At 55.5% G+C, this 26,138-nt stretch overlaps 1 protein-coding gene across 3 annotated transcripts in view; it reads right to left on the minus strand.

Moving 5' to 3' along the window:
- Positions 1–23,259, minus strand: part of MPPED1 (metallophosphoesterase domain containing 1) — a 79,235-nt gene extending 55,976 nt beyond the window's left edge. Inside the window, exons 1-2 of one of the 3 annotated variants that reach the window (XM_043441175.1) lie at positions 23,157–23,259; positions 9,163–9,449 (exon numbers count right to left, since the gene is read on the minus strand). In XM_043441175.1, coding sequence (XP_043297110.1) covers positions 9,163–9,386 — 224 coding nt within the window. In that variant the 5' untranslated portion in view covers positions 9,387–9,449; positions 23,157–23,259. Of the gene's footprint in view, positions 1–9,162; positions 9,450–17,760; positions 18,910–22,553; positions 22,814–23,156 lie in introns of those variants that run through there. The other 2 variants (XM_043441173.1, XM_043441174.1) reach the window with 2 other exon arrangements.
- Positions 23,260–26,138: the final 2,879 nt, after the last annotated feature.

Below are 26,138 nucleotides of genomic sequence, written 5' to 3' on the forward strand. Positions count from 1 at the left end.
GTGCTGGGAGCCTACAGTGCACGTCCCATCAGCTCAGACCACAGGCAGATCAGGTCACCTGTGGTCCAGATCGCATCCCCCCGCATCCAAACCCTGACCCTCCGCTCACCAATCAGGCAAAAGATTTCCCCCTGAGCCTCAGTTTCCCCTCCATAACACAGGAACCCCTGGGGGGGTTTGTGTGAGGGTTAGATAAAGGAGGTGATGAGTGGGAAGAGCTGACAGGTACAGCCCGGCATGTGGACCTCTGTGCACCTGTGTGATGACCACAACTGACCTGCTATTTGACAAGCAGCGCCTCTCAACCAATATTTTTTTCACCGTCAGCCCCTAAGGGACCTACATAAGATGCTTTTTCTACTCACCCCTCTCTTGTGAAAATTTAACACCACAGATACACTGTATATCTGTTCATTTACTATGTGTGTATCTGCACTTTATAATAAGAGTAAGATTTTTTTCACCCCCGAAAATCCAGGTTTCACCCCCCTGGAGGGTTGCTGTCGGCCCCATGGAGGACTCATGGACTGAGGTCCTCATCCAGTTGGAAGAACCGACTCTGCAGGGCTGTGCAGAGAGAGCATCCAGGCCAAGCCACGTGTGCAGGGTGGGATTTCGTGAGAACTTGTAAGATAAAGGCGTGAAAGCAGACAGCAATTTTCCAAACCTATGAGCTGGTCTGAACATGCTGAGAACGAGGGCTTTCCAGGGTCCTGCAGGAAAACAGCTCTGGATTTAGAAGACCCAGATCTGCTGATTGTCACTAACATATAACAGGAAAATGCCTGGCCTTGGTTTTCTCGTCTGTGTAATGGAGCTCTGTCCCTCACTAGGCAATGACACTCAGAAAATTACAAAGCCGTAGCTGTGTAACTGTAAGTTCTCAGTCCCCGGGAGGCCCTAGAAGCCCTCTTGTCTTGCACGTGAGGATACTGAGCAGGTGACCTGGGAATAAATGAGGACCGTGGGAGACGACCCCAGCTCCCTACTCCCAGCTCAGTGCTCTCCCAGAGAACCCCGGCTCTTGCCTCCTCAGCTGACTGGTTCTGCCAGGCTCAAAACGCTGAAAAACAACGCAATGACATTTCAACGAGCTGCTCTCTCCAAATGAGTATGCCGCTCGAGTTGTGTTTAAATCTAATTATGCGGCAAACCAAAAGCGGTACCATATCAGTTACATAAATACTTTTAAAGACATCTTTCTAATTATCCTTTTTTTTTTTTTTCAGACAATATACTTCGAAGAAATTTAATTAACACCTTACGAGAGACGTGGGTTCAGCATGCTAATGTGCAGGGAGCACGAGCAAGCTCCATCCACCCAGCGGCAGCCGCAGCCCCGCGCCAGCCTCTCCCCGTCACCGGGCCTCCGGGGGAGAGACTCCCAGGGCCGTTTTCTGGGGGTGGTTAGGTCAAGCAAGGACCCCCAGTGGGTCAGAGTTAGGTCTGATCGGGGAAAAGGAAGAATTTCTGAGTCTGATGATGTCCAACAGGAGGGTTCTCGGAGTCCTTTCTTTTCCCTCTCCCATTCTTTCATTCCTTCCGTCCCTCGTTCATTCAACAAAACACATCCTGAACGCCTACTGGGTACCAGTTCTGGGCTAAGAGCTGGAGAACTGAATGAACCAGGCCAGGTCCCAGACTGATGGTGGAGACAAGACGCGGCCAGGTAGTAACAATAAAGCCACAAGGTCCGATGGGGCAGCAGAGGGCCTTGGGGGCCAGAGAAGGCCCCAGTCTGGCCTGGGGCCCCCTGAACTTGCCAGGAGGAGGTGATGCCTCAATTGGTCTAGAAACACAAATCTCCCTCCCAGGAATTCCTGCCACTCCTCTGTCCTCTGGGTCGCTCCCCACCCCGCTCCCCCACCATATGACAGACAAGTCTTGCAGGTAAGAGGCCTGGGAATCCACCTGTCCGCCCCTAACACAGCTGATATTGGAGCAAGGCAGTCAGTCACTACTGAGCTATTGGCCTGGCACAGTAATTAACATGAGTGAGTCAATCAAACTCATCCATTCATTCATTGGCCTCATATACACCGAGGTTGTAAAGATGCCACAAGGAGGCTGAGACCAAGTCAAAGACACAAAAAAGGGGAACACAAGAAGTGATATGCCATCCCCAGAGCCACCTCGGGCCCCAGCGATCTCTCGTCCTGTGTGTCCCTCCGTGGAGGAGCCCTGAGCCAGCCGACGCTCCTGCCGTCTACCAGCCAGGAGCACACGAATTCCACGGGCGCTAGTCGGGCTGGGCCTGCTACTGGAGCCTGGGCTCTTTAATTAACTCTGCTCTTGTTTCTCTTCGCCCTGAGGCTTCTGAGCTCCATGAGGATGCAAACCTAATAATCCCCAGAGGAAAAAAAAAACAAAAACAAAAACAGACTTTTATTTCCCCGCACTGTCCTCCAGCTATTTGGATTGTAACAAATGCTCAACCTTGAAATAATAACAACAGTAATGATATTGATGGTTCCCATGGGTTGAGAGCTCACTGTGTGCAAAGCACTGTACACGCACCTGCTCTCTTCACCCTCACAGGGACCATATGAGCGGGGCACTATGCCTGTGCCCATTTTACAGATGAGGAAACTGAGGATCAAAAAAGGCTGGCTAGGGACTTCCCTGGCGGTCCAGTGGTTAAGACTACACCTCCCCATGCGCGGGGTGTGGGTTTGATCACTGGTCAGGGAGTTAAGATGCCACAGGCCTTGTGGCCAAGAAAGGAAAACATAAAACAGAAGCAGTATTCTAACAAATTCAATAAAGCCTTTAAAAATGGTCCACATCAAAAACAAATTTAAAAAAGATAAAAAAAGAAAAGGTTGACTTGCCCAGGATCTCAGCTACAGAAGCTGGTGGCGCTGGGATTTGAAGCCAGTTTTTGGTTCCAGAACTCACACCGAACTGGGCTATTTCCAGGCTGTACTTCATTTCATTCAGTCAATCTATAGACAAATGCTTCATGAGTGCCTACTAAATACCAAACACCTGCGAGGTACAGGACAGGACACCCATCCAGACCACCTTGGGCAGCTCCTAGAAACCCCACCTGTGTTTTGAAGGCAGGAAAAGAACAAGAATGAGGATACGGAGAGTCAGAGCGCACGAAGGATGGGCGGGCGTGACAACATAAGTGGACAGTGATCCAGCTGTGCCTGAAGCTGGATCCAAACCTGGACGTGAGCCAGGAAACTCTCCTCTACCTTAAGACAATTTGCAATCTGGCTAACCCTGGAGTGGTAGCAGCTCTATGGAGCAAGTAACTGAGGCCTGGGAAAGTTAGTCCCACACCCAGGACCCGTGCTCCTAAGTTAAAGAGTAGAATTTGAACCTGGGTCTTCAGAACAGGAATTGGGGCATTTAACCCCATAAAACAGAGGAAAATGGTTATTTCCCAGCCATGTTCTTCGGGAGACCAGAGAGAAAGTATGGAAATAAATGTTCCAGGTTTGGGAGGGGCCAAACCCGACTCCCGCAAAGCGTCTACCTGCCGAGATGGCCCCAAGCAAGGCTGTGGCTCTTTCTCTCTCTTTCTCTGAGACCTGAAACCTGTCATCATGTCCCCCTGGCCTCACCCGGGACCTTCCCACAGGAACCCTGGTGGCAGGGATGATGCAGAATAGAGAACACAGCCTCTAGCACCCAGATCCAGGGTGGCGTCTGGGCTCAGCAACCTCCTCACTGTGCCCAGGACCCTTCCAGCCTCCCATTCGGCTCTGTAAGGTGGGGACCACCCACTCTCTTGGAGATGTTGTGAGAACTGGAAACCTGATGGATGCCCCCGGCAGCCTGTTTCCTAGGTCCTGGCCCCCTTCTCGGTCTCTCTCTCCCCTGAGCCACTGACACCCTTGAAGTGCAACTACTGATGCCAAAAACTCACATAGGCATGGGAAGCAGAGGCCGTCCCCCACCCCGTTATCTCTATTTCTGGGGAAACAGGGTACCCTGAAGGTCAGGGGGCTGGATGGCAGAGGGCTTGTCTTCAGTGAAGTTCCAAAACCAGGTCCAGTCATGTGACTGGGCATCAGCCACGGGCTTTTAGAATGAGAGAGACCTCTAGTCTCCTTCTCTCATCCTACCAGTGGGGAAACAGAGGCCCAGGGGAAGGCAAGGATTGGTTGGCGCTGAGCTGCACCACTGCCTGAGGCTCTTTCCCACCAAGCACTGGCTCTAAGGCAAACCTGCACCCGGAGTCCCCACGCCTCCCTTCCTCCCCACCTCCTGGCTTTGCCTTTGCTGGTCCTCCAAGCCCAGGGGTTATGCTGCCACCAACAGGAAGCCCTCCTTGATCCCCTCACTCTTCCTGGGGCGTGTGCCTTGCCTGATCCTCGCTCCCTTTTCTTTCCCTCCTCCTGTCCACTGTGCTAGGCTCGGGAGATAGCCCTTGTTGGTGGAGGGGACAGGCGCTTAGAAAACTCTCCCACGAGGGCATGTATCAGCACAGGCTGAGGGGAGGCTCTGGGTGCCTAGATCTGGGGGAGGGAGGGCGGCCAGAGAGATTTGGCGAGGGATCGGGGAAGGCACTCCGAGGAAATGAGATCCGAAGGATGAGTCCATGTTAGCAGGACATAGACTGGGGGGGGCAGCATGTGCAAAGCCTGGAGGCAGGAGGGACAATGGAAGGTCCCAGAAAACAGAACTGCACCCGGAGCCCTTGGGGAAAGGTTCAGGATGGCACGTGAGAACAGATAGAGCCCAAGTGAGGGCCTCCCGCCTGCCGTCCCCAACCCCCACCTCTCCTGGGCTCAAGGCTGACCCTCACTGTCTCCTGGAGACCTCGAAGCGCCTGGACAGGCAAGGGGCCACCGGGTCCCTTCTGAAGCCTCCATCTCACCTAGTGAGGGCATCAGCACTCCAGCCTTGCCCAGTGAAGAGGCCGGCAACCAGGGGACGCTCCTGGCCTGGCACAGAGTGATGTCCCCCACCCTGCCACATTCTTCAAGGAACCCCGCACAGCCTGACGTGCTTGGAGGGTCTTTAAATGATGACATTAGGATGAGATGGTTGGATGGCATCACCGACTCGATGGCCATGAGTTTGGGTAAACTCCGGGCGGGAGCTGGTGATGGACAGGGAGGCCTGGCGTGCTGCAGTCCATGGGGTCGCAAAGCATCAGACACAACTGAGCAACTGAACTGAACTGAACTGAGTCTCCACCAATAGGACTCCTTTTAAAGACAAAGAGGGACTTCCCTGGTGGTCCAGTGGCTAAGATTCCGTGCTCCCAAATTGGGAGCCTGGGTTCGGTCAGGGAACTAGACCCCACGTGCCCTAGTGAAGACCGAGCACAGTCAAACAAATAAATAAATAAATATTATAAATAAACAAAGGCCAAAGAGGAGTTGCCACGCCTGGCTCCAGCCTCCTATAAGGCGGACCCCGTGGTGACCTGTCCCTCCCACACCGCTCTTGCCTTCTCACTGAGCACCAGGCCAGCGGTCTACCTGCCCAGCCCAGGACACATGGGCCGGTACCTGGAGAGGCCTCCCCAGGGGCAGCGCTGCTCGGCCCCCAGGGTGGGGGGGTGGTCTTTGGTCTCAGGCCTCAAAACCCTGAGCCCCAGATCCAGACATTCATTCCTCAGGCAAAGGCAGCCTGGTTACCACCTGGGTCTCTGGGGGCAACCGTATAAATCACAGGGCTCCATCGGAGGCCACGTTTGGGCTGTCACTGTTGTTATTAAATATAAATTGTGGATTTATTAAATAAGGCCCCTCGCTCCCTCACCCCGAGACAAAGCCCAGGGTGGCGATAAATCACGTGTCGGGAAGTGGCATCTCCCTCGGTGGAGACTCGCCATGGAAACCCACACGCTTCCTCTGCGCGCAGGGTGTGAGTCGGAAGAAGCGGGGGGTGGGAGACAGCGGCCACCCACCCAGTCCTGCAGGGGCCCGGCTTCACCCGGCTGTGTGCAAAGCTGCATTTCCAAGCCGGGGTGACCCAAGCAGGCAATCAGAGAGCACTGGAGCAGGAGTCCAGAGCCGGGGCTCGCTGTATGCTCTCCTCGGGTGCCTGGCCCGAATCCCTAACCACCCCCAAGCCCTATTGCTCGAGCCTCAGGAGGGGACCGCATAGAGCAGGCCAGGAGGGATGGAGCAGGGCAGGCCAGTGTGAACCTGCTCTGCCCACAACAGCTAAGTGACCACAAAAAGCCATTAAGCTTTTTCTCCACGGCACTTAGTGCTGCCGTAACCCTACGCTGTTGCACTTAATGACTTTCATGGCATAGCCCATGGGAGCGTCAGCTCAGCGCAGGCGAGGCTCCGTCCGTGGTCACTGCTGAGTCCTGAGCACCTAGCCCGGCAGGCACGGACCCCTACCGCCCGGCCCCTCTATGTGGACCCACAGACTTAATCCTCAGCATTTCAGGAGCAGCATTATGTAGATGGGGAAACAGAGGCACCAAGAGACACGTCACAATCAAGCGGCAAAGCCAGGATTCAAATCCAGGCAGTCTAGCCTGGAGCCCATGGCGGTGGTTTAGTCACTCAGTCGTGTCTGACTCTTGCGACCCATGGACTGTAAGCCTGCCAGGCTCCTCTGTCCACAGGATGCTCCAGGCCAGAAAACTGGAGTTGGTGTCCATTTCCTTCTCCAGGGGATCTTTCCAACCCAGGGATGGAACCTGGGTCTCCTGTACTGCAGGCAGATTCTTTACCATCTGAGGCACCAAGGAAGCCCCCGGAGTCCATGTTCCTAACTAACCAGCGTGCTTGGCAACTGCTCACAGATACCCCGGGCAGGTGAGTGAATGAAGAAATGAACCAATAACCCAGAGTTGTTAGATGGGGGGCGTGACCCCTCTCAGCTGGCCGCTCACTGCCCTTCCTCTGACAGCCTGGCCCGCGGGGGCCCGCATGCTTCCCACCTGGGTTGGAAGTTCCTGGACATCCCCGCTACTTTTGGCTCAGACCCTGCGGCAACTTCCCAACTTGCTGCCCCTGATCCTGCTTCTCTGGGTCTCAACCTACAAGGCATCTTCTCCAGAAGGTCCTCCCTCAGCCCCTTGGCTCCCCCAACTCTCCTGACTTCTATTGACCTAGCTCTGTTCTGCAACTGGGGCTACCCAGGGGCTCCCTACATGACAGCTCTGCCTTGGCATTATCTGCTGTGCCCAGGGACCCCTCTGAATGGGTGTGCACACAGGCACACACGCACGCACACACACACACCCCACCTGCTCTGCCTGAGGGCCTGGGGCTCTCACCCATTCCCAGCAGCATCTGGGGACCTCATGCACTGTGACTTGCAGCCCAGGAGGACCAACTCCATCAACAGAAGAGAAAACCCAGCCCTGGGAAGGCCTCCCCTTGCAGCAGGCATGCCAGGTCTCAAGGTCCCAGAGACACCAAGGAAAAGCATGCCTGAGACCCAAGGCCTCCCGTCCTGCCCAGATCTGCCAGTCTGGTTCCAAACTGAACACTGCAGGGAGTTTCCCAAAGAGAAATCTTGTTGTTGTCCTTCAATTGTTCAGTCGTGTTCAACTCTTTGTGACCTCACAGACTGCAGCGTGCTAGGCTTCCCTGTCCTTCATCTCCAGGAGTTTGCTCAAACTCATCATGTCCACTGAGCCGATGATGCCATCCAACCATCTCATCCTATTGACAAGGCCAGTCCTGCAGCCCCCACAGAAATAAGCATTTTCCAGAGCAAGCACTGCAGGAAAGAGGGAGCTCCTAGCACTGGAGCCCACCCCCAGGTCAGGTGCCCCCTGCCCTCCAGAGCCCTTGCTCCCATCAATAATCTCTGCATCCACCCTTTATAACAGAAGACCCGTCCAGAGGGAACCACACAGGAACACGAGGCACCGACCCAGTCACAGCACCTCTGGGCCTGGGAGTGGAACGCCCCCCGGCTCCTTCTCGACTCGGGTCACATCCCGGATCTTCCTGTCTTCCTAAACGGGCAGCGGCTAGCACCTCATGGGACCACTGCCCTCCACAGCTAGTGCCCATGGCCCAAGAGGAAGCCAGGCCCTGCATCCTTGGAGGGGAAATCTGACCCAGCCTGCTGGTCTGGGGACCTGCCCTGGGCCCTACAGCCCAGGAACGTCCCATCACAGCTCTCATCTCCTGAGATGGGAGATGAGGGGACTCGCGGGGCTCCCCACTTGTCAGGGGCTTGTCAAAGACCCAGACAGACCCAAACAGGGGCACCCCGAAGGGGCTGACAGGAGTTTCAACAATGGAGTAGACAAACGCCTGAACTCTCAGAGGAAGGCATGTAAGCACTCCTGTCCACAGACATCACCGGGAAAGGATGCTAAGTGTGGCGAATGCCCTGGATTGGAGCTGTGTTGGGCTCGCGGGGGGTCACCTGTCTGGCCGGATTGATGGGCGGGCCAGCAGAGACAAAGGAGGAGGAGATCGGGTGACCCAAGGAGCCGCCCAGGGCTGGGCCTGGAATTTATCCACCTCTACCCCGTGCCACAGGCTCCTCTCCAGACCACCGGAAAAGACCCAGGAAGCAGAAAGGTTCTACTCGTGTGTGGGTCCTGAGTCTGCGCTCTCACTGTGGCCCTACCGCTGGGGCGCCTCTGATATTTTCCATCAGCCTCAAAGGGCAGGTGGCAGAATTCCCCGGTCCTCTGGGGGAAGCCAAGGGGGTCTGGGCAGAAGGAAAGGAGAACAGTCAGGCCACCACCAGGGTCTTGCCCTGCCCTGGCCCTGCAGCAAGTCTCGTCTCGCCCCCTCTCTGCGCCTCAGTCTCCCCATCTGTGCAACGAGGAACAGAAATGAGACCAGGGAGTCAGTGACCCAAACACCAAGGGGGTGGCAGCTGGAACTCAGCACCCCCTCCTCCGCTCCAAATGCTGCCACGAGGACATACGGGCCTGGGGTTGCCACGACTTTGGGTTTCGTAGAGCAAAGCCAGAAGTCTGGATTTTTACGTGCCATCACCTCGTTTTTCAATGTTTGTAAAACATCCTCCCGGCCAAAGGAAACAAGACTCCGGGCCAGAATCGGCCCACAAGGCCAGCACACTGCAACTTCTCCCCCGTCCCTCCTGTCCCAAGCCTCGCGATCCATCGCCGTCAATGGGCAGGAGATGGTGGGGTACCGCGAGTCCAGGAGCCCACCCCCGGGCAGCCCTCCCGCTCTCGCTTCCTCCCTGCCTTCCCGGGGTGGGGGGGTGTGGATTCCATCGGGGGCGCCCACTTACATCTGCACGTGCGGCGGCTGGAAGCGGCCCTGGTTGATGTTGTAGAAGGTGAAGGCCTGGGTGGGGTTGGAGCTGTACTCGTCCACCTCGATGATGAGCCGGCTGTGCTGGTGCCTCCGGGCGGCCATCACGTGGGACTGTGAGAAGGCCATGCCCAGGCCGCAGGGCAGGAGGGCCAGGGCCTCTGCCTTCAGGACGCCGGGGTCCCACCTAGCGCGCCACATGGGCCTCCGCAGGCCCCGCGGGCATCTCCCGCTGCCCGGCCCCGAGCCAGACCTGGGAACAGACTGAGGAGACGGAGCAGAACCAAGCGACAGTTAATCTGTTTGGGATTTGCTTTATTTAATGTCAGATGAAGATTTAGAAAGAGGGAGAGGGCGGGGGAGAGGAAAAAAAAACCACAGCCATACAGCTCAAAAACTCATTACAAATCTTTCCAACTCAGCAGTTTGATGAATATACTTTGGTAAAAAGAAAAGGAAAGGGAGGGAGGGGACCAAAAAGAAAAAAAAAATAAAACAACCCACAACACCATGGACGGATGCATTGCATGGTCCAACATGTTTAAATACTTAAGACTTTTTTTCTGCCTTCGACAAACCCCCCCCTCCGCCCTCCCGGAGCCCAAAGGGTAACCGTGAGATGCGGAAGACAACGGCTGGTATTCTGGAAACAGGTAAGGTAAGTTTTACTTTTCAGGATTGGGGAATAAGAAGGAATCACCTCCAACCCCACCCCCTCCTCACAGACCTCCCCCCACCCAAGCATACACACACTCCCACACAGACCCACGTGTACACCCCTACAAGCCCAAGCAGGTGAAGACAGCGCGGGCGCAAATTCCTTCATCAACAACCATTTTGCCTAAAGATGTTTTAGCAGCGCCTGGAGAAGGGATTTTCCCAGAAAGATTGCCGTACACCAACTCAACTCAGGGGGTGGCCGTCGGGGTGTGAGGTAGGGAAAGGGAAGACCTACTTTAAAAAAAAAAAAAAAAACCTCAAAAGCTTTGTAAGGATCTCAGGAATTCCACTCTGCACAGTCAAACCTTGAAACCACTCATAATCACAGCTCACAAATGCTATATAATTTTTTTTTCATTTCTTTCATTGGAAAGTGCTGTTTGCATTTGTAGTTACTGGATGAAACTGTCCGTTTTCGATTCCAGCTCGGCTTTGTGGAATCCTGGATAAGGTTCCATCCTACCCTGATATACAGACTTGCCACGACAGCCGCGGCTTCTTCACTAAAATCATCTTTTTTTTTTTCTTGCTCTTTTCTGTAATTTTTTTAAAAACTATGTAAATAGGAAACACTTCAAAGATTTGTTTTGTTTCAGGTTTTGGTCATTAAGACCCTCCGACAATTGCCTTTGTGCCACATTTCACCAAAGAGAAAATAACATCATTTAAACTATTCTTGGACAGTCAGATCCCAGTCACGCTAAACGAAGAAAAATCCTCTTTGCATGTGGAAGAAGAATCGACACAGTCAGAAAACAAACTAGATTAGGAAAATGACAAAAATTAAAGACTGGAGAACATTTTAATTAGGTGCGAAGGAGAAATGGATTATTAATTTTTTTAACTCTCAACAAGCATGCCCATACACAGTGCAATAAACAGCAATATCCTTGTCTTCTCCCCTCACTCCCCTCCCCCCTCCCAAATACATCCTGATTCAGAATACACACTCCTCTTATCCACTTGGGAAGATCAGGAAAAAAAAATCAGCCTCTTCTCTCCAGAAGACGACTTGCTCCTGTTCTCTGTCCTGTTCGTTGTTTCTAAGCGAATCAGCCCTCCTACCGCATGCTGTGTGGCCGGCCTCCTGGCTGGGTGAGCCTGGGCATCCAGGCCTCTGGCCTGTTACCATCCTGTTAACCCTGGGAGAGCCCTCAGGGCAGCAAACGCCGAGGTCCAGGCTCCATCAGCCCAGATCTGAATAAGAATTTGAGTCCCCACCTCGTGCTGAGCTGCTGTGTTGACCTTGAAGTGTTAAGTCGTTCAGTCAAGTCCGACTCTTTGCGACCCCATGGACTGTAGCCTGCCAGGCTCTTCTGTCCATAAAGTTCTCCAGGCAAGAATGCTGGAGTGGGAAGCCATTCCCTTCTCCAAGGGATCGAACCCTGGTCTCCTGCATTGCAGGCAGATTCTTTATCATCTGAGCCACCAGGGTGTGATCTCAAGCCAACTTCCTAATCTAAGTCTCAGCTTCCTCTTCTGGAAAGTGGATTTGATGACAGTAACATCGCCTCCCAGGGCAGCTATATGAGTTAAATGAACAGGAATTCTGAGCACAGGTGCCAAGTTCCCAGCTAATATTCTCAGGTACTATTACAATCGCAGGGGCTTCCCTTGTGGCTCAGTTGGTAAAGAATCTGCCTGCAATGCAGGAGATTGCCTGCAATGCAGGAGACCCGAGTTTGATCCCTGGGTCGGGAGGATCCCCCGGAGGAGGAAATGGCAACCCACTCCAGTATTCTGCCTGGGAAATCCCATGGACAGAGGAGCATGGTGGGCTACAGCCCACAAGGTCGCAAGAGTTGGACAGGACTCAGTGACTAAACCACCAACCACACCACACATCACACTATTCGGCTCAACTGGAGACCTGTGTGCAGAAGGTCCACGTGGGCAGGCGCTGCCCAGGCACTGGGGTACCTGTGGTCCAAGGGCGTTCAATGCGAGGAAAGCAGACAGCACAAGCAGCCTTGAAGAACCTTGATTTTCTCAAATGCGAGCTGACTGCATCAAGGCCCTGCTTGGAATCCTCTCCCTGGATTTCCATGGCTCCAACGACAAGGACCCAAGGCCCGTGGGCCCTAAACACACTCCAGCTACACAGGTCTGCGCCCAGCGGGCTCTAGTGCCCAGATGCCTCCAGCTAAGGAATGCTGTGTTCAGAGCACGCAATTCAAATCCTCTCAGGGGGCCTTCTCTAAGGTCACCACCTACCTATGACATAGATACTCTGATTTCTCCCATTTTGCGGATGAGAACGGTGAGTCACAGAGAAGTGAAGTCTCTTGCCAAGCCCAGCATGGAGAGAGAGAGGGTGATGCTGAGATCTGGATGCAGGCAGCCTGGACCACCTTTGTTCTCCTCCCCAGTTGGCTAACCTCGCCCTTCACCCCTCCACAAGGCCGGTATTTCCCCAGAGAAGCCTTGATCAGGGGTCTTTGTCCCAGGGTCCCATGAAGAGCCTGCGTGTGCCCCGGGGGCTGAGCCTGGGTCTCACTCGATTGCTCACCCCCCAGTACCTCCGACGCAGCCCCCACAGCTCTGCGACCCTGAGCAAGGGGCTTCACCTGCCAGAGGCTCTGTTTCCTTGTCCACGAAATGGAAGGGAGAAAGAGTAGCCAGCATCAGATAGTCATGAGGATTAAACGAGGTGACACATGTAAACGGCTTATCACAGAGCCCAGTGCCTAGTAAACGCTCAAAAATGTTGTTAGTGTTGTTTTTATCATCACCATCCTCATCACCCCAGGGCTCATCACAGATGCTTCATAAATATTGAATTGGTGGATGTGCGGATGGAGGGATGGAGGGAAGGATGGAGAAATGGAGGGAAGGATGAAGGGATGCAGGAATGAAGGCAGAGATGAAGGGAGGGGTGCAGGGACCAGGGAGCGGGTGGGCGCTGCATGCCCTGCGGCCAGCCGTGGTGGGGGAGGCCACTCAGCACCAGGGGACTCAGCCAGGAAAGGCAGGCGGCGCAGCGTCCCGGGAGGCACTCCGCAGTGAAATGCTGCATTTCACATAAAGGGGGTTTGCAATGGGCCCTGCTCAGAGAAATCAGGGAAACTGGGAACGCAGAGCTTTCTTTTAATACCCATTTAATATTTATGGAGCCGCAGCAGCATCAGCCACCGTGCGGAGAACACAGCCGATCCACGGGGCGGGAGCACGATTCCCCAGCAAATGGCTGTGAGCTTGGGAAGCATTCACACCTGGTCCACAAAACAGCACCGCGCGCAGGCAACGCACGCGGAGGGTGCTGGGACAGAGACCACCCGGGCTTCCGTCCTGGCTCTCTGGCCGGCAGAGTGACCTTGAGCAAGTCACACACTCAGGCCGGGCCACAGGGGCCTCTTCCGGGCCAGGGGGCAGGAAGGAAGTGGGACCACAAAGAAGAGGGTGGGATAGACTGATTAATGCCTTTGCGCTCGTGCACGCTCAGTCTCTTCAATCAGGTCTGACTCTTTGCGACCCCATGGACGGGAGCCCACCAGGTCTCCATGGGATTCTCCAGGCAAGAAAACTGGAGTGGGCTGCCATGTCTTCCTCCAGGGGATCTTCCTGACTCAGGGATGGAACCGGCATCTCCTGTGTCTCCTGCATCCCAGCAGAGTTCTTTACTGCTAAGCCATTAGTGAAGTCGCTCAGTCGTGTCCAACTCTTTTCGACCCCATGGACTGTACCCTACCAGGCTCCTCCATCCATGGGATTTTCTAGGCAAGAGTACTGGAGTGGGTTGCCATTTCCTTCTCCAGGAGATCTTCCCGACCCAGGGACTGAACCCAGATTTCCCACATTGTAGGCAGACGCTTTACCGTCTGAACCACCAGGAAAGTCGCTGAACCACTGGGGAAGCCCAATTAATGCCTTTCCTTATTCAACAAATGTTTGCCTTGGCCCTACACAGCGTCACCAGTCCAGATGCCACAAAGAGCAGTAAAAGAATCAACAGGTCACCGCCCTCAAGGAGGTGGGGGCAATAAAGCAAACACATAAGTAAACAGAAGAGATACCTACAGACAATAACAGGTCCCTGGCAGGAGACAGGGTGATGGAGTGAGGGGTATGGGGGGAGAAGAGGGCTGTGACTTTAAACTGATGATCAACAAAGGCCTGACTGAAGAGGCGACATCGTTTCTAAAGTGAATGCTGAGAGGGAGCCAGTCACGCCCAGAAACCTGGGAAGGAGAATTCAGGCAACGGGAAGAGCAGGTGCAAAGGCCCTGAGGCAGAGGCAGCATTAATGAGCTGTCTCACTGCGTTATTACTGTTCTTGGCCCCGGTGCGCTTCTGCAACAGAGAAGGGCCCAGACTCTGAGGCCAGTACTGCTTAGCCGTGGACCCTGGGCAGTCCCCTAACTTCTCTGTGCTTCCGCTTCCTCACTGGCCCCGTCAGGAGGTGACAGAGGGGATGAAGGAAACTGTGCTGGCCGTTCCACAAAGGCCCGGTCAGTCCAGACCGGGAAAGCTGAAAAGCTCTTGAAATGTCTGGGTTGACAAATTCTTGTTGAAAAATCCCTCCTTTTTTGTAGGGATTGCTTTTCAAAAGTCTTATTCTCTCACAAGGCAGTTTCTCTTTCTGTTTTCCCTCAGAGGCATTATTTGTTGGCGCCCTGAATCGAGTCAGGCCGGGAGAAGGCCGGACGCCGGCCAAGGCACCAGGTGGTGAGGAGGTATTAGGGACCGACGGTACCGGAAGCTCATAGCCAGGAAAGAGGCCAACACGGGCGCCCCCTCCCGCAGCTGCCCCACGACCTGCCTGCCCTCCTTGCTACGTCAGCAAGCCCACACACCACACCAAGGGCCCAGGAGGCACCCTGACCACGCCGTTCCCTCCCACACACCGGATCTCGTCAGGAGCATCATGCTGCCCTGGGGGGAAGCCCAGCCCCTCAGACCAGCCAGGGCCCCACTCATCCCTCAGACCAGCCAGGGCCCCATTCATCCCTCAGACCAGCCAGGGCCCCACTCAGGCCCTCAGATCAGCCAGGAGCCCACGCCGGCCCTTCGGACCAGCCCGGGACCCCACGCCGGCCCCTCAGACCAGCCCAGGACCCACACCAGCCCCTCAGACCAGCCAGGACCCCACGCAGGCCCCTCAGACCAGCCCAGGACCCCACGCCGGCCCCTCAGACCAGCCCAGGAGCCCAGTCAGGCCCTCAGACCAGCCCAGGAGCCCAGTCAGGCCCTCAGACCAGCCCAGGAGCCCACGCCAGCCCCAGCCTCACCACTCAGGCCACAGTCTCCGCTCCGGGTTTCCCGGGCACACGGGCAGCCCCCACCTCTGAGCCTTCCCTCCTGCTCTTCCCTCTGCCTGGAAGGCTCCTAGCGTGACCCCCACCTGCGCGCCACACCTGTCTCCTGGCGCGGGGCTCGGGGAGATGCCGCCCGCCCCGGCCCCTGACCTTCCCGGGCTTTCTCTCACCAAAGCTCCCAGATGAACGTTCTGAGTCTGAGGTGAGAAGCCAAAGCATAAAACAATACACGAGAGAATGAACCCGTGAGAGAAACCGCAGCCCTCGGGCCTCGGGTCCAGACTCCAGAGCAGCGCTCACCTCCTCAGATCCAGGATTTTTCGCCTGCAAACACGCGGATGCCAGAACCTCCCTCCCAGAGCCACTAGCAGGAGTGCAGAAGCGCCTGGCAGAGAGCTGGCGCACAGCAGGTGCCCCCCAAGCACCTCTTCCCCTCGGGTCAGAAAGTGCCAGCGAAGCCCAGGAGTGCTGCGGGGAGTTTCCAAGCATCAAGCAGAGATTTTCAGATAGTCAGGGGGCCCCCAGCGCCCACCCACCCGCCCACCCTATGACTGGGCGGGCCAGAGGTCAGTCCTTCCCAAGGTGATGCAATTGGACACACTCAGTACCATCAGCCCCGTGACGAGCTTTCTAAGCAGACTTCAGCACTCCCGCGCCCCGGGCGCCACAGGACTCCAGCCAACTCTGAAACACACGCTGTCCCAACTCAGAGGGAAGATCCTGTTCTGGGACCCAAATGACTCAGATGTGAAACTGACCCTTGAAGGGCTTGAGACCCAGCAGAAGGAGCCAGACAGATCAACAGGGCAACTCAGACCCTAGAGGGGAGGGGGCTTTGGGACCCCAAGAAGGCCCCGACCTACGCCTACCAGCATGTGCCAAAAGCCCGAAAAAAGAGCATCTTAACAGCAGGTGGATTTTCTGCAAAGGAGAGACCTGAGTGGTCCCAGCAGCCCAAGTCTGCCCAGCGGATCCGAGAGGGAGCCTACGAGCCCCTGTGCTGCCAGGGCTGCCGATTGGCAGCCCAAAGATAGCCTCTTTTTGCCATTAGGCTTCAGACGAGACAACAGTTCCACAGGCTCCCCAGAGGCAGGATGGGCCCGGGACGGTCTCGGTTCATGTCTGCTGTCCTCCGTCAGTCATCATGACCAGCATCCTCTCCAGCTCTCAAAAGCATCCCCATTTCAACAGCTGAAAATGTCACGAAGAATAAAGGTCACCGTAATCAAAGCCAACCTGAGGCTGTTAAGGTGACCAATGTCTGTCTCTCTCCAGCATTAGCATGTTTGGAGGGGCTCAGAGGTAAAGAACCGGCCCGCCAATGCAGGAGACGCGGGTTTGATCCTTGGTCCAGGAGGATCCCCTGGAGGAGGAAATAAATGACAACTCACTCCAGTATCCTTGCCTGGGAAATCCCATGAACAGAGGAGCCTGGAGGGCTACAGTCCATGGGGTCTCAAGGAGTTGGACACGACTTGGCGACTGAAGAACAAGAAAGCCGTAACTGTGGGGCCAGGGCAATGTTATATTGTCCTAAGTCCCAAATTCGGAGGACAATCAATGACCACACAGGAGAGACTGTCCATTAAACAGGAGACGCCCCCGAGAAACACCTGCCCGGAGAGACTGCACCGCAGCAGCGTTCCGACAAAGCCCAATACCTGGAAAACTTCTGTAGGATCCCAACCCCGGCTTCGCTCCCATGCCTCTCTTCCCTGGACCTTGAGTGTGGGTCAGCCGGCAGCCCCTGCCCCACCATCAAGGCAGCCCAGCAAGCAGACAATTGGATCCGGCCGCTCACCCAGAACAATGCTGAGAGAAAGTCAGCTCAGCCAAAGGCACTGACGCTTTAGTTAAGAGCTTAGTTGCAAGGTGGCAAAATGTCACAGAAAATCCATGCTACCACCTCCTAAATCATGGCTCCCACCCCAAGCAAAATGCAGGGGAAATCAAATCTAACAGAAAAGTATTAATACCAAGGAGCGGGTTTGGGAATGATTCTCTTACAGGCCATGCTTCCTTCCACATGAGCTCAAAAAATCACTTTTAAACTGGTTTTTCCCCCTTGTTTTGTTCGTGCCAACAAATATGCAATTGATTAGTCAGTAATTGAAAATATCAGAAAAGGTAAAAACAAAAAATACCATGAGAACTCAAAGGAAAAGAAAAGGAACAGACAGCTTAGTAGAAAAAAAATTCAGACCTAATCCCCCGATATCCTGAAAATGAAAGCTCTTATATTTGACCCCCTCCTTCTTCATCAACTGTGGATTCCAAGGGGGGCGGAAAATGCTGGCCTGCAGCTGATATTAGCAGCCACGTTGAATAAGTTGATGAGCTAAGTCGATGAAGGAATCCACAAATACTATGAAAATTAGACCATATTCCTTGAAAAAGGATCAACCACAAGTGACTTTAAAGCATTTACCACTTTCAAACCTTTTAGCTGGGGCTGTTTTGAATTATGACTACATGATTTCAAATTACATGATTTTAAATTACACTTTCTAATTCCTTGCCGCCCCCCATCCCAGCAGCCGCTGCCGCTTCATTTTCCAATTATGTACTTTTATTTCAGAATGATGAAGACAGCTACTTACTGGATCATGTCCTGTCTGCCACAAATAGCTGCTCACTTATTCCTTGAACCTTAGATAGGAAGACAGTCAGTTCACCCAGCTGGTCTTCAAATTCTGAATATCCTCCATTCCCGTAGCACCCAACGAGGCCCGAGAAGCAAAGAAACCCTCAAAGCTCGGGTTGAGAAATAATGTTTGTAAACCACTGCTCCGCTCCATAAATTATTATAATTCTTGGTGCTTTCTATATCCATCTAGCCGATCAGCAATCACATAAATAACGGTGAATGGACTGATTTTTCTTCTGCAAAGTGCTGTCCTAGTTTTCGAAATAAAGCATTTGGAGATTCGCAAGTCTGTGGGGTTGAGGTGGGAAGCTGCTCAGATTCGTTTCAAACGTGCATGCAGACATACCCACACACAAAAGGAAATAAGAGGTACGCATTAAAAAAAAACAGGATTCTGCATCCCCTTCCCACATATCCATCAAGTCACACCCCGCATTCCTGGGGGTGTGGGACATACACGGTGGCGGGGAGGGGGAGCAGCAGGGCAGTCCTGGGTGCTCGGCGTTCACATACAATTTGCAAAGAAAGTAAACGTGGATTTACAATTCTCATGGAAATCTATTAAACAGATGTCACTGAAGCATAATCAAATCGGCACTATGGTAATTCTACACTTAAGTCAGAGATTGGGGTTTTGCCATTTTTATGATCAGTTTAAGTGCTTTTGTTTTTTTTTTTTTGTGATCATGCGGGAATCTGCAATTAAGGATGAAACCTCCAAAAGTATGATCAGTTAACGAATGTGTCTGAATGACAAACTTAACAAAAGCAAAACTCCGTTCTCTATGTGCCCCCCACTCCCAACACACACGCCCCTTTGTGCAGGGAGCCTGGGGTGGGGGAGGGACCGACTGCTTTTTCCATGAGCACCGCAGTGCCAAGAGCGCTTCGTTGGGAAGGGGGAGAGGCGGGGTGCGGGGCAGAGCTCACACTTCTCAGGTAGCCATGCAATATATTTTGCAGCCTTGCAGGCTGCGGTGTTGTCGGAAAATGCAGAAGAATGAAATGAAGGGGAAATACGAAGCAGGCATCATGTTCTCCCGAAAGTGATGAAATTAGCACGGGCGATGCCAAAAGTCTTTCCATGTGTATCAGCGCTGAGCCTCAGATCCTTGGAAGGAGGGGATGGAAATGTGAAGCCGTGCAATTGAAGCAAAACTTTCAGGGTTTGGAGTGGGGTGGTGGAGAGAGGGCTCTGGTCAATTCTTGGCTCTGAACTCAACGCATATCGAAATCAACCGGGGGGGTGACTTTTTGTTTAGGTAGCTGCATCTGCCTCTGATGTACAACCAAGGTCTAACATCAAGTTGCCCAAATCCACATAGAAACCCCCAAATGGTAATTCACAGAATGGAACGGAAAGACCAAAGGACATCTGGAGCCACTCCCTGAGTTTAAAATTAAAATATATAATCCCAATTTGCCAAGACTGTCTTTCATGAGATTGGCCTGCCCCCATCAGCCACAGATACTTTAAATGGAAATAAAGCATAACAGAGTCTTGTCTCATTTGGGGTGGGGGGGGGGTCAAAATAAAGTAAAGCATTTGTTTTGGTTGCAGAATGGACAGGTCCAGGGAGAACCACAGCAAATGAAATTCATCAAGGAATTATATATACCTTCTCTCCAACACCACCTGCCAAAAAGGGGGTCTCTCTTTTTCTCTCTCCCTTAGGGTCGCTTTTGTTTTTTATAATTTTGCCACTTCTTCAGCCCCAGGTCACACAACATCAGTGGCAGTCTGGAGGGGATGCGTGCTAGCTGGTGGTCTCATTCCGTGGGGGACATCGACACCCCAGGAAACATGGTTGCAGAGAAGAACTGCCTTCAGGGCGACCCAGCACAGTCTAGACGGTTCTCGCTACGGGACGCATCCCCCGTCTCTTCCTTGCCCACCAAGTGTTGGGCACCTAATCCTACAGGGTAAGACATTTGGCCGGAAGGAAGACCCCAGGATGGCCTGTCTCTCATCTGAGATGCCAGGAACTGTGTGATCAGTGGGCACAGATCAAGCCTGAGATCCCATTCCCGGGCTCCTACACCTGGGGTGTCCCTCTCCCCAGGACCCCCTCGCTCCAGAGGTGCAGGCAGACAAAGGTAAACACCAACTGCCGAACGGAGAGATCTCAGAGAGAAGAATGAAAAAGGGGGGATGCTTGAAAAGACCCCTTTTCTGTTCCTGGAGAGGGAGAGGCGGTGGGAGAGACACGTCGCATTGTCACATTGAAGATTTTTGACAGACAATTCAGCGATAATGCAGAAATTCCACCCTCACGGCAGCTCGCCGCCGAAACTTGAAAAGCATTAACTAACCTCCACTAATTGTGTGTTTTTCTGTGCATAATATTTACTTGCTAAAAATCGTTGCCTGGCCGATTAATTTCCTCTGCCCTGCTATTCGTGATTGGTTCACGGGCCTGAAATTGGAAAAATGAAATCATTTTGATAGATTAAAAGATGATTGCACTTTGGGGAGGGTTTTCTTTCCTCCACTAGTCCGGAACCTGCACCCAGAATGCTGGTTTTTCTCCTTGAGTGCTACCCTTCGGTGAAATCCTGCTACCATCCTTAATTCTTCAAACAAGCACAGAGAGATGTGTCCTGTGTTAGGTGACAGCGTGCAAGGGAATGTAGCAAGTTCAAGGGAAACCAAATGAATTTAAATTACTTTCATCAGATAAAGATTTAACGGTCTCACCGGTGGACTGGGAAATTTTTAAAAAGCAGGCTTTTCTTGAATGGTTACTGTGTGTGTCAGCGCAGTCCTGACACAGTTAGGGTCTTATAGAAAGACCCTAAAGCCCTAGTCTCTTACCTCTACTTAGCCCTATTTGTCTATAAACATAGCCTACAGGGTTAGGGTGTAAGTGTTCGTACGGCAACTGTACCCAAGATATGACATCCCACGGGTAGGTGACAAAATCTGAGCTTATCCACATCAACATCATAGGGATCTACTTCAATCCAGGTCTTCAGAAATTCCTAGGGCTGAGAAATACATAGGAAGGCAGCCCCCACGTTGAACCATTTCCGAAGACACGATTAAACCACTGTGACTGGATTATCGCCTTTTGACTAGCCATCAGCCAATTAATGGACCTCCACGGAGTGAGCACTCAAATAGATGTAACCATTTCGCAGAAACCCATCTTAAGGAAAAAGGTTTTACAAGTGTTGTGGGGCTGCCACTCGGAAAGCCAATTTGCAAGGAGCCGGGCGTCATGAAGCACAGTTTATTATGCACGACTCTCACACCGCGGTCCCCACAGACACTGTGCCCGGCTCCAGAATGCCTCCCGATCCCCAGCGGCTGGCTCGACAGCCCCGGTGTGCTACCCACCCCCAGAGGCCTGCCTCGGCCCAGCCAAATCCACCAGACCCTCCCCAAATGGCCTCCCAGTACGTTGGTTCCCATGGGTGGAAGCCCGGCTTCCAACTTGAACGTGGCAGTCAGCCGGTGCCTCTCTGACATCCCCCAAGCATTTTAGGCAAAGTGACAAATTATTCGTGAAGTTGGTGCATTTTCCTGTTGTTGCAAATACCAGCCAGGGTATGGACGATGGTAGTGTCAAACCCCCAGCCCCCAGCCTGGCTGAGCCCTGCTAACAAGTCTCCCACCACCATTCAAGTCCTACAGAGCCAGCTCACCATTCACCAACCAACCCACTTTTGTTCCCTGGTTTAATTTCATAATTGTTTGCCACTTAACAAGCTCTCCTCTGGGCCATTCAATAGGGGCCTTGGAATCGGGGAGGGAGAGGCAACCAAGCCCCCAAGGGATGGGAGAAGCTCAGCCCCCAGCACCCGGGCAAAGACTTCCCAGAGAGGACAGCTAAGTGGCCTTGGGGGCCAGTTTCAGGGTGGGGCCTCCTGATCCCAGCCCCAGGCTCCCAGCCCCAGTGGGGAGGCAATGTAGGAAAGGCGGGGGTCTAGGAACCGAAGCCTGGACACAACAGACTCCTGGACAGATCAGCTCTCAGACCCACCCCCTTCTGTTTGCACCGGGTCAAGGGAGACCCCGTGAGAATTCACCTTCCTATGGCAGGTCCCAGAAGAAACACACAAGAGTAAGAACTGCTGCTTAGCCTGAGCAGTCCCTGAAATATTGCCTCCGAGGGCTGGAACCTGCCTGGGTAGCCACTGAATCCCTTGCGACCCGCGCAGAGCAGACAGTAATAAACATGTGGGAATGAGTGAGTGGATGAGTGGATGGATGGGTGGATGGCTGGGTGGGTGGATGGATGGATGAAGTTTCCAGCAATGCCGAGCCAAAGTGGCCACAAGGTCAACATCAGTCCCCGCCTCCTGTGGCCCCCAAGTACCAGCAGGGGCTTCGCTGCGCACAGTAGGCTCTCAGCGTCGAGGGGCTGCTATTGTTATCACCATCTTCATCACTTGCACCCCACCAATGCGCTTCTTCCACCAGCAACTCCGCCAGCAGCCAGCAGCGACCGGCGAGCCGGGGAAAAGTTTCGCTGACCCCTCGGCCCCAGTCGAAGTCCAGCGCTCCGGCCGAGCCCCTCCCCGCGGCACCCGCTCGGCCCACAGGGCAGCCGGGGTGCGGGGCCAGGGCGCCGGCACCCGGCGAAGGCAGCCAAAGTAACTTTGCGGGCGCCCCTGCGCCGCGCCGCGGGCGTCACCCCGCGCCCGGAGAGGGTCCCGGCCGCGCCCCCCGCCCGGCCTGGCGTCCGCGCCCCGCGCTCCCCGCGCGCCCCCGGCCCGCGCACCGCCCGCCCCCGGCCCTACCTGGCCCCGGGCTCCTCTTCGGCGGCCGCGGCGGCCGCGAGCAGCAGCGCGCACGGAGGGAGGCAGGGGCCCGGCTCCGGGGAGGGAGGCGCGCAGGGGCGGGGGCTCCTCCGGCGGCGGCCGCCTAGCCGCGCGTCCGAGGCAGCAAGTGGGAGCCAGACTCCTCCTTCGGGGGGCGGGGGGCTCCCCGCCGCCCGCTCCCTCGCCCGCCCGCCCGCCTGCCCGCCGCGCGCCTCCGAGCCCGCCCGGCTACCCCGCCCGCCGCCGCCCGCCGCCCTCCCCCTCTTCCTCCCCGCCTCCCCCCGCCCCGGCGCCGGGAGGGGCGCGATTGCGCCCTCGGTCCCGGCCCCGCGCGCCCGCCCGCCGGGGCCCCGGCAGAGCCGGCCAGGCCTCGGCCCGCGGCCCCCGCCCGGGCCCGGCGCCGCATCCCGCCGCCCCAGGGGGAGGAGCGGGCCCGGGCGCAGCGAGGAGGAGGGGGCCCGCGCTGCGGAAAAGGGCCGGCGCAGCCCCGCCTCACCCCGCGCCCCTCTCCGACCCGCCCCCCGGCCCCCCGGGACCCGCAGCGCGCGGGGTGGGCGGGGAGCGGGGCGGGGGCGCGCTCACCTCCGGATCCGAGGCCGCCGCGGCGGGTACCGCGTGCTGGGGCGTGCGCGGCTCCTTCCGGGGCGCCGCGGCCCCCCGCCCCCGGCCCGGACCCTCTCCCAGGACCGCGAGGGCACCCCGCCCCGAACCCCTCCTGCCGGTCGTCTGCGAGTCCTCCTCCGCCTCCTTCTCCGAGAGATGTGGACCCCCCAGCCCCTAGGCTGCGTAGGCCTGGTCCCACTCCGGTGTCCCCATCTCTTCCCTCTGGGGGTCCCAGGTTCCCGACCCGGGGCACAATGGGTGGCCAGAGGAAATCTAACCCAGAGCGGGCAAGTCATGAGGTCGGGACCTGAGGACCTGGCCGCTGGTTTGAAGAAGGCTCTGAGTCGCTGGGGAGGAAGGAAAGCAGCACTGTGGTAGTCCCACCCTGGGGAGATGCACTGGCCCCTTATGACCTCTCACCCCTGCCACGGGTGGAGACTGGTGGCCACAGGGCCCAGGTCAGGCTGGGGCCTCCCAGACGGAGAGGTGAGGAGGAGATGTACCCCTCAAAGGCCCATCTAAGTCACCCCAACAGAGGTTTGTGGGTCCCCCTCCCCTGGCACACTCACATCGCATTCTGCCTTCATCGGAGCTTCAGACACAATCCCCAAGGACAAGACACCCTGTGGGGGTGTCTCAGGCCTGGCCTGCCCTTGGGGAGAGCGGGTCTGGGAGGCAGGCAGACAGGGGCAGGGCAGGTGAGGGAGGGGAAGTGGGAGCCGCTACCCAGTGGGGCTTCCTGGAGGTGGGCACACCCCAGGGAAGTGCGTGTCCTGGAAAGAAGGTATGGAAAAGGCGTTCCAGGCAGGGCCTTGGCATATCTGAGATGGCAGCTTCCTCGGGGCTGGAGAAGAAGGAATTGTGGGCAGGAGGGGGAGGAGAAGGAGCCAGAGCTGAAGGGCTTGGATGCCTGCCTAAGGGGGTAGGCTTTGTCACTGGGAGCCATAGAAGGTCTTTGAGCGGGAGCACCTGACCGGCTTTACCTTCTTAGAGTTTGCTCAGGCAGCCCTGGGCTTCCCAGGCCGCACTAGAGGTAAAGAACCCACCTGCCAAAGCAAGAGACATAAGAGACTTGGGTTCGATCCCTGGGTCGGGAAGATCCCCTGGAGGAGGAAATGGTGACCCACTTCAGAAGTCTTGCCTGGAGAATCCCATGGACAGGGGAGCCTGGCGGGCTACAGTCCATGGGGTCACAACGAGTCAGATACGGCTGAAATGACTCAGCACGCACAGGCAGCCCTGAAGAGGAGGGGGAGAGGCTGGGACTGCAGAGGGAGATGATGGAGGCCTGGGCTGGTCACCCCTCTCCTGTTTCCTTGTCTGTGGACCTCACTGTGCAGTGTCTCTGGGGCAGACAGTCTGGGCTGGAAACACAAGATGAGCTGGGCAAGCAGGAGGGACAGCTGGAACACGCGGTGGGTGGGCACAGAGACGGCAGGGTCTCCTTTGGGGCCAGTCCTGGAAAGCAGTGTCCCCCCATGATATTTCTCAGGCCCCCGAGGCCATGCTGACCTTTGCAGATGCCCAGCTCCAGTCGGCCTGGCCCTCTTGAGGGTCGGAGCAGCAAGGCAGGCCCTCCAGGCCAGGCAGAGAGGGGTGAGAGCGTGCCCTGGAAATTTAGGAAAGAGACCCCAGGTTAAAGCGCAGGCCTGCTGTCAAGGAGAACGTTTGATCATTCCACTGTCAACTCCACAGCTCAGGTGGCTAGAGCGTCCACTAGCTTGTCCTATGTTGTCCTGTGTTGTCCATAGCATCCTATGTTGTCCTAGGAACTGTGTCTCCCAGGTCTGTGTTGGGTGACCAAGGATGCAGTGGGCATCCATGAAAGGCCAAAAGGGAGACACACACAGGGACCACTCCGGACCAAATGTCGGGTGGTAAGGAGAGACGCCCAGCCTGGGGGATGGTGCCAGGCTTCCTGGAAGAGGGCCTGGAACTGGGCCTGGGAGAAAGGGCAGAGTGTGGACAGGGGAGAGGAGCCTGATGGACGCTCCTGAGAGCGGGAACAGAGGCCCAGGACAAGGAGAGTGAGGAGGACAAGGAGGTGCGGACTCCTGGAGTGTTCCACAGGCAGGCCTGAATGCCACGCCCAGTGGGTCGTGGGTGTCCCTGAAGGCTTCTGAGCGCGAGGTTCTGTGGTGTCTGGTGTCCCAGCAGCCGGGACAAGGCCAGTGTCGAGTGAGTGAGTGAATGAATAAGCAGGTGAAGGATGAGGTCTGCCGAACTCAACTCCGCTTAGCACACAGAGCCTCCCGGCTCCTGCAGCTCGACTGCCCAGCTCTGGAGCGTGAAGGAGCATCCCGAACTCCGCCGGGCGCATCTTCCTCCCTGCAGGGATGGAGGCTTCCCAAGCACAGGCTCTCCAGGAGTCCAGCGTACCTGCCTGGGAGACAGGACTTGGGCTCAACAGACTCCATCCATTGTCCTCCAGCCAAGGACAAAGGCACAATTTGTTCATGACCTCGTGAGACCCTGGGGGACATGTGGTTGGGAATTGGTGGAGAATTTTTGGTCTTGGGGCGATAGCAGAGACATTCTGATGACACTCATCCTCCAAGTTCAGCTTCTTCCCTTCCTCTGATCCCACCGGCCCTCCACCCAGCTCCCAGACAGCATCTCTTACCTTCCCACAATACACACTTACGGAGCACCGACTGTGTGCCCAACACTTACCACTTCCTTCCGGTCAAAGCATAAGCTCCCCATCCTTTAAGGGGCCTGCCATACCTGCCGCACCCGGTCCCAGGCACTGAGCCCTGAACTTGACCCGCACCTACCCTGGTCCCTGCCGTGCCTGCTGGGGGTAAGGCTGCCTCGGCCCCCAGCACTGCATCCCACAGGCCTGGAGCTCAGTAGGTGCCCAGCGAATGGGCTCTGAAAGACAGAGAATGAGGAGTGAGGGATGGGCAGGGTAGACCCACTCCTAAAAGAGCAACCAATCTGGCAAACACAGCAAACATT

Source organism: Cervus canadensis, chromosome 21 (genome assembly GCF_019320065.1).
Source record: "Cervus canadensis isolate Bull #8, Minnesota chromosome 21, ASM1932006v1, whole genome shotgun sequence".
NCBI lineage: Eukaryota > Metazoa > Chordata > Mammalia > Artiodactyla > Cervidae > Cervus > Cervus canadensis.